This window comes from Mesoplodon mirus (genome assembly GCF_964341445.2).
Source record: "Mesoplodon mirus genome assembly, chromosome: 3".
NCBI classification, from domain to species: domain Eukaryota; kingdom Metazoa; phylum Chordata; class Mammalia; order Artiodactyla; family Ziphiidae; genus Mesoplodon; species Mesoplodon mirus.
This window is the reverse complement of record NC_138978.1, coordinates 138948481-138957292: the sequence shown is the minus strand read 5'-3', so window position 1 is coordinate 138957292 and position 8812 is coordinate 138948481. Positions and strand designations below refer to the sequence as shown.

General features: G+C 43.3%; 1 protein-coding gene across 1 annotated transcript; it reads left to right on the top strand.

Annotated features, from left to right (window-relative positions):
- Positions 1-2126: 2126 nt before the first annotated feature.
- Positions 2127-8799, top strand: LOC309799555 (U3 small nucleolar RNA-associated protein 25 homolog; the record flags this gene model as incomplete). Its single annotated transcript, XM_082612866.1, has 2 exons — positions 2127-6569; positions 8548-8799. Exons 1-2 carry the CDS (start codon positions 6363-6365, stop codon positions 8797-8799), a joined length of 459 nt encoding a protein of 152 aa, XP_082468992.1. The 5' UTR covers positions 2127-6362.
- Positions 8800-8812: the final 13 nt, after the last annotated feature.

Here is an 8812-nt window from a genome sequence, read left to right as displayed (position 1 = left end):
CCCTGGGGATAGCAGAGGGAATATGGGTCCAGAAGGAGAGGCTGGCAAGTGCAAAGGCCCTGAGGTAAGAGCACACTTTAAAGGATGAGCAGGGAGGTCAGAATGAGGCCCAGTGTCTGGCAGAGTGAGGAGAGAGGGGAGACGGTTGGGATGTGAGATCTGAGATCTAATAGCTGCAGCTTTTACTCTGATAGAGATAGGGGGCCACTAGGGGTTTTGAGCAGAAAAGTGATGTGGGGTGACTTGTCTTGCAGGATCACTCTGGCTGCTGTGTTTAAAATAAAGAGAAAGGAGAAAATGGCCAAGCAGGGAGATGAGTTGGAAGGCCCCTTGCTGGCCCTCTTCTGTTTGTCCAATCACATCTCTTACTATTCTGCTACCCTGTAGCCCTAACAGACTCTTCTTCCCCGAACACACTTGGCAGCGGCTGACCTATCATCCTTGATGAAGTGGCCTCCACTTCGAATAATAATAACAACTGGAATAATAGCTGCTACTTATCCAGCATCAATAATTCCATTCAATTTTTTAAAAAGTATTGTCTAATTTCACTTACAGACATTATTTCATTTAATGTTTATATTTTGTCCCCACTTATTGGGAAAGCTGAGGCTTTTTACAAGTTGCCACCAATTGGAAGGTCCCTGGGCCCAACCATAAGATAAAGAACACTTGATTCCCTTTTGGTCTCAAGTGGACCATTTGCATCTTTATGGGTCTCCAGACCACGTGACCCTCTGGGCATTTCCTCACAGGAAGCCTGCACAAAGGGAGAGGGAGGTGTTTAGGATGACCCTTAAATGTCAATATTAATTATCTGGATAGAAAAACAGAAACAAAGGACATTTTAGGCAAAGAAAATAGCACTGCACACGTTCAGAGGTACCACATGGGAGGGTCAAGAAACTGCAGTTTACTGGTGTGTAGCATTTATAGGGATGCATTAGGCAGGAAACAGATCTGGAAGGCCTTGAATGGAATGTCATATCAAAGAGCTAGACTTTCTCCTATTTACAGTGAGGGAACATTGAAGGGTTTTAGGTAAACAAACAAGTAAACAAAAATATTGTTTAAGCTTTAACAAGGTAAGAGTGTCCGGGAATGCTGAGGACTGTGTCTACTTGGAAAGCATGCATTCCTTGTAAAGGAAGCAGCCAGAGTTCTGGCTGATGGTTGCTGTACAGAAAGACAAGCCCAGTTTTGCCACTGGGAAATCTGGATTTTTATATAAAATCTTCCAATTTTTATATGTTTGCAACAAGTTTTTAAAAATTTTTGATTACGTATAAAATTTTAATTGTATATAAAACCCCCCATAGGAGCTGCCCTCTGGGGGCTTCTGCCTGGAGTATAAGTAAGCTCCAGGAGGACAGGGACTTTGTCTTATTTCCACTGTGTTCTCAGTGCTTGCCACAGAGCCTGGCACACAGTAGGTGTTCATACATGTTTGCTAAATGTATATGTATGTGTTAGTTATTAGTATTCGTATTGTACGCTTGAGGCTCATGGAGGACAATAGATGACACGGGAAGTGGCCACACTCAGGTTCAAGTTCAAATCTCTGAACTTGGAAATAGACAAAATGTCTTGCAAGAAAGATGGATTAAGGTAGACTAAGAGTAGAAGAGTAGAAACAGCTCTTCGTCAGCCCCTTACACCACCCCCATCCCCTATCCAGGATGTGGGGACGGCTCAGATGGCCTGTGTGTGGCTCCACTTGATTTTAACCCCCCTGGGAAACTTCTGATGCCGTTCTCTGGGACTGTTTTCCCTCTCTTATCTCATTCAGACCTAGGAATCAGAGATGAGGCAGCCCACTCACCACCTGTCCCTCCCCAGCACAGTGACATCTGTAAAACGTTGAGTTGCTAGCAGTAGCAGTTTCTTCTGGGTCTTTCAAAATCAAACAAAGACCCACCAGATCTTGCTGTCCAGGATCCTGGATGACTAAATCCCTAGGGGTACCAGGTAGCTACCAGGCTTTTTCTGATCTAGTTCACTCTTTTACAAACATTATTAGCAGAGCTGCTCATGGCTGCTGCATACATAGAAATGAAAGGAGGGGGGCTGTACAGCAGAAACTAACACAACATTGTGAAGCAACTCTACTCCAATAAAAATTAATTTAAAAACAAGAAAGAAAGGAAAGGAGGTGGGAAAACAATAGAGCCAGTGAAGGGGGATTTGGGGAAATAGAATATCAGTGTTTGAGGCTTCTAAAATCAGAGTCAGGATTTCTGCTAAGATCTACTCAGTTGCCATAAAATCAATCCTTCCTTCCTTTCCTTCTTTCTTCCTCTCTTCCTTCATCAAATCAGACAATAGTTTAGTCAGTCAAGAAACATTTGTTGTTCAGTGTTCAACAGACTCCCATAATTGGCAGGGAATGATTTGAATGATGCCCATGAACTGTGTCACATTTTATTCATATATTCATACACTTTCAATTTATTCAGAAAGGATAAGGAAAGAAGGAAACACTAGCATGTTTTGCCAACTATTACAATTCACAGGGGAAAGCTGTTGTTCCTCTCTACAGTTCTAAGAGTAATTTACCAATTTCTGGACTCTTTCCAGAATCTTGTATTTGAAGGCACAGTCACGGCTCAGTGCACTGCTTTCCTTTTATTTATTTATTTATTTATTTAATTCATTCACTCATTTATTTATAGCTGCGTTGAGTGTTCGTTGCTGTATGCGGGCATCCTCCATTTGCGTCCAGCAGTGGCTACTCTTCATTGCAGTGCATGGGCTTCTCATTGTGGGGGCTTCTCTTGTTGCGGAGCACGGGCTCTAGGTGCATGGACTTCAGTAGTTGTGGTGTGTGGGCTCTAGAGTGCAGGCTTAGCAGTTGTGGCGCACGGGCTTAATTGTTCCGTGGCATGTGGGATCTTCCCGTACTAGGGCTCGAACCCATGTCCCCTGCACTGGCAGGTGGACTCGTAACCACTGCGCCACCAGGGAAGCCCGGCAGGCGGATTCTGAACCACTGTGCCACTGGGGAAGTCCCCATAGGCGACTGTTTAATTTAACTTTAAAATCAACTTTATTGAGGTATGAATTACATTCAACAAGGTGTACCCATTTTAAGTATACAATTCGATAAGTTTTGACAAATGTGTATATTTATATTGTCATCGCCAAAGTCAAGATACAGAACAATGGGCCATGCCTCTGTCCCCATGACTGTTACTTAGACAAGCCTGTGGTAGGCTGAGGCAGGGCTCTGCTGTCTCTCAGGTCCTGTGTCTTAGCCTGTGCCTGGGTGGGCACGTCAGGTTGGTCTCATTCTGCGTCCTGACTGCCTTTTTTGGTCCCAGTGCCATTCTTCAACCAGCGGTGCCACTGAAGTTGAAATTTTAATCCTCATTTGGTTCTGTTAGCTATTCTAGACAAGAGGAAGAAGTAGCAGGTAGAATTTGGGCAAAAACCGCGTTCTGAACTCAAAAAAAGTTAAAAAAAAAACAAAAAAAACCCTGGAGGAAACATTAGGAGGCTTGACTATCCTAAAGTTTCTCTGGTTGTTTGGTCTGTACTGATATATTATCACCTAGAATTCTTATTTCCTATTGTTCACCTTTATCTTAGGTCTTAATATAAGGTGCACTGCATTTGAAGTTTTACTACCTGGGTCCCTGAATGGGTCATTTAACTTTGCTTCTTACGTGAGTGGGGCTGGAAGAGAAGGTTGGGTGGCCAGTGCAGAGCACTGACCCTGCCATTTTGATCATTTGTTCACCTCAGTTGAGTGTTGAGCATTTACATTTGTCTTCCAGTGCAGGTTAAATCAGACGTGGTACCTGCCCTCAGGGATCTTGCAGTCTAGTTAGGTGAGGTAGGACATGCACATATATGTGTTGGTGTGGATAACTGAGGGCAGGGTGGGGCGCTTGAGAGAAAGTGATGACTGTCTATAGGGGACCAGAGATGGCTTCTTTGGAGCCAGAACTGTGCCTGACACAGTAGGCTCTTGGGAAATAGTTATTTATTGTGAGTCAGGGGGTAACATTCAACGGATACTATTTGGATATATAGAAATGCGGTGAACAAGAGGATAGAATTTTCAGTTAAAGGAAGGAAAGCCACAGTGGCAGAAGAATTTGAGAGCCATGTAATTCAAAAATTACATTAGAGAGGTAGGTTAGAGGTGTATGTTGAATTTCAGTCCAAGAAGTTTCTTCAAAGGTTTTTGAGGTGGGGAATAATGTGATTAAAGAAATGCTTTAGGGAGATGAACCTGTCAGAAACTTTTAAGCTCTGGACTGGGATAAATGATGGGGAAAGTTGATGGGGAAAAAGATGAGTTAACATCATGAAAACAGGATGTCATTCACAGGGGAAGATTGGAAAATCCCTGTCATTTGCCCTAAGTGTTCTAATATTCTTTATTTCTGAATTAGATCCATTTGCACAACATGTAAACAAAGAACTGAAAGAAAAAGAAATCCAGGCTGTTGCCACAAATCCCAAAACTACCCACCAGCTAAAAGCAAGCAGTGGTCTTGGGTTTTAGTGGTCTCCCTGAATGTATGATACACACCCGTGGCAGATGGCTTGAGAGGGAGCAAGATAGAGGAAGACTGGAAGAGCCCAGTAAGGCACAGGCATAGCTAGAAAAGGCACTGGGAAGCTGGAAGGTGGGGACCAATAAGATAAGAATGCTTTGGAGACAGGTACACCAGGGTTTAGACCAACGTCTGCAAGGGGCTATCTCATGACCTAAGGCAAGTTAATCTACCTTTTTAATCTTCACTGTTCTCATCTGTTAGAGGGGGACAGTAATGCCTGCATCAAAATAAAGTAATTTAGTTTACTGGAAGACATGTACAAAGTGTTCAGTCAGACAGTAGCTACTGCTGTTCATTTGTTTGAAATATCTGAGATAAGTTCACACCTAAATTATTCAGTATGGAGCAGTTTTTGCTTCTTTTTTCGGTGATTTTTTTTTTCACCACTGATGCTATTCATAAGAATTGGTCATCCTTGTTTCATTGAAATTTTTATTGAGGTAATAATTATAGATGCAGTTGTAAGAAATCATACAAGGGTATCCCATGTGCCCTTTGCCCGGTTTCCCCCAATGGTAGCATCTTACAAAACTGTAGTACAATATCACAAGTAGGAAATTTCCACTGATACAACCTACCTGTCTTATTCAGATTTCCTCACTTTTGCTCCTGCTCCTTTGTGTTATTTAGTTCTATACTGTTTTATCACGTGTAGGTTGCCCTGGCCACCACCACAGTCAACATACAGAGCATTTCCAGCACCATCAAGATCCCTCCTCTTCCCTGGTGCCATTTTATAACCACACCCACCTCCCTTCCCCCATTCCTAACCCTTGGTAACCGCTAATCTGTTCTCCATTTCTATAATTTTGTTATTTCAAAAGCGTTATATAAATAAAATCATACAGGTTGGCTTTTTCTCACGCAGCATAATTCCTTGGAGGTTCATCCCAGTTGTTGGCATATATCAATAGTTAATTCTTTTTTATTGCAGAGGTCATCCTTTCTTTATTGCTAAGATCAGCAGTTTTGTTACAGTGCAAAAATTCCCAAACTGGTATTCCACAAAATACTATTCTTTTCAATTCTAATATATGTCTCCAAAAAAAAAAAAAAATCCAAAACAACAACAAAAACCTTGTTCCACGTCCAAGTAAATTTGGAAAACTCTGGGTCAAACGAAGTGGAACGGAGTCCTTGTTACAGGACTCAGCAGAACCTTTAGTGTCCGATCTGCTTGTGACTCTCCCTGAGGGGGATTAGGTTTTGTGGTGGTTACCGAAGTTATTTGACCGTTGGGCCCCCTTTTCTTTTGTCTAGAGTAAATTTTGACTTCCTACAGTGTGGTCCACAGGACAGTTTGTGACCCACTGATCTAGTGAAGAGCTCACAAGGTTTCTAAAGTCAGAAACCTTGGGCTCTAACCCTTAGCTCTGTTCTCCTCTGTTTGTCTGAATCCTATAACCTCTGAACCTCAGCATTTCCTAAACTGCAAGAAGAGCATTATAGTGTTTAGCTTGTAAGGTTGTTGTGAGGATAAAGTGAGAGGATCTGTAAGTTGTGAAAGGCCTTGGTAAATTATAAAGCATTATATGAATGTAAGGTACTATAATTCATTTCTAACTTAGTTCTTGATCATTTCTCCCACAGTGGCCCATCCTGGGCCAGCTTGTCTTTTCATCCAGGTTTCAACAGTTGGAAACCTTTAAACCCCCAAAGGACATTGACTTAAAGTCACTTCATCTCCAGAAGCCTCTGGAATCCACCTGGATCAAGACCAACAGCCAGTTCCCCTCTTGTCCCCCAAATTCAAGTAGCCCCTTCACACCCCTCCAGAAAGAGCTCTTCTTAATTATGAATTCTTACCGGGACCTGTTCTACCCAGAAAGGACTGCCCTGAAGAAAGGGGAAGAGATCCGCCACGTGTACTGCCTGCATGTGATAAATCACGTTCTCAAAGCCAATGCCCAGGTGCTTGCCAACAACAGCAGATGCCGAAGCCAGAAACTTGGGTTGGGTGATGATGATGACTTCAGGGACCAAGGGCTAACGAGGCCCAAGGTGAGTGGCAGCAGCAGAACTTTGCCCTCAAGGAGGCTGTAAGGCTCTAACATATGGGTCCTGGCACTTAGCAGGTTCTCAGATGGTTTAATGATTGGAATAATGAATGAGTCCAAGAATGAGCATATTAGATGGGCCAGGTAATGTCACGGCAGTGCTGCAGACAGCTCAGTGGACTGTCTCTAACAGCAGATCTAACTGGAAAGTGGAGTAGGAGGTACCTCCATGATAATTCTCTCCTTAAAGATAAACCCTGATCCTACATAAGTAACACTCCACTATAAATCTCTTCTTTGTGATTGTCAGAGCTGGATGGGACCTTAAGGAGCCTTTTATTCAATCCCTACATATTACACCTGTGGACAGAGACCCAGATTCGTAGAGGACCTTGCTAAAGAGAACCAGAGAAAAAGTAGCAGAGACAGGACTAGAACCAAGGATTCCCTTCACTAAGCCACATAAATATGTAGACCTTGGAAAACAAAATCCCTGTTTTTGCATTGTATCCTTATTACTGCTTAAAGTGATGATTACATTTATGTGGCTCATAAGCCTAAGCTCCAGTGGATTGGGAGCTTACGTCGTTGAATTCTGTCTACGTTTTTCATGATGTGCTGGAGCTAGATACTGTGCCACCCATACCCCCTTACCCTTTAGCCTCTGTGTCTATATTGAAGAAGCCTCATCTTCTTAGATTCTTCTCATTGGGCTTAATAGGATTTTAGGATTTTGATACTGATATGGCTCTTAGAGATTTCTTAGTCCAACCCTCTTGTTTGATAGTTGGGGAAACCAAAGCCTAGACACTTACTTAGTGTGACAGCCGGGACAGTAACTTGGCCCTCTTCAAAACTGATCCATCATCCCTGCACTGTACCAAACTGAATCACTACACCCCTCTGGCTGTGCTGGTTGCCTTTCTGAGAAACTATCTCAGAATCTTGAACATCAGGATAATAAGATTATCTGTTTCCATTTAGAATTGCAAAATAGAATATGAGGTAGATTACCCATGAGTCACATTCAGAATTTGGTGAATTGTCTGATCTGACTGGGGTTATATCCATTGATTGTATTGTTTACACAAGGGTAGTTAGAAGGTAATCATTTGTTAAGCATCTTCTGTTTTTTTTTCCTCAACAGTTAAAATTGAGCACTTTTGGAAATGTTTGGAAAACTGAATCCTATATTTCCCATTGAAATATCATCTTATTTCAGAAATCCTTTATCATCATTTCTGAAAAATGTACTAGGAAATGTACTAGAAAAGTAATGATGCTTTAGTCCTTTCCTTACTAACTTTATTCTCTACTTAATACATCTAATTCATTTGTTCAGCATATTCCTTGGGTCTTACGGATCAAAATACTGAACTAAGTTCTGTGGGAGACAGAAATGAGTAACATTTCTTGTCCTCAAAGAGCTTTGTGTGTTTATGCCCTTGGGTTTTTGCTAATGGACACCTCTGTTAACGGCATTGACTTACCTCAAAGAGTATTTCTGGGCTTCCCTGGTGGCGCAGTGGTTGAGAGTCCGCCTGCCGATGCAGGGGACACGGGTTCGTGCCCCAGTCCAGGAAGATCCCACATGCCGCGGAGCGGCTGGGCCCGTGAGCCATGGCCGCTGAGCCTGCGCGTCCGGAGCCTGTGCTCCGCAGCGGGAGAGGCCACAACAGTGAGAGGCCCGCGTACCGCAAAAAAAAAAATAAATAAATAAAATTTCTACATTCTGCTTAAGAATTAACCCCACCCCCACCCCAAGGAGCCATGAGATTGAAGTCCATAGGACATGGTGCTGTGGTTCGGAAAGATGCTCAGCCTTCAGTACTGAGCCAGGTCCTATGTAAAGGGGGTGACACGGATGTGGTCCTTGGCCAGGGGCTGTGGAACGGAGGGCTCCTTAGGTCCCCAGCAGGCTCACCTCGAGCTCTCCTTCCTTCCCCTTGCCCCTCCAAGGCTGCCCATCACTCCCTCCACAGGTGCCGATAGTGGTGCCATTCCGGGAAGCTGCTTTGCGGGTGGTACAGCTCTTCATCTGTCTTCTTGAGGGCGACAGCAAGAAGAAAATAATTGTAAGCAACAAAAAGAGGTTTAATGGAGAGTATGGCTCAGATCCCAAGGAGAGACCACCCAACCTGAAGAGGCCTGAGGATTATGAAGCTGTATTTGTCGGCAACATCGATGACCACTTCAGGACTGGTAATTCCTCCTTGTCAAAACTGAGACCCTGAGGGACCTGAGGTG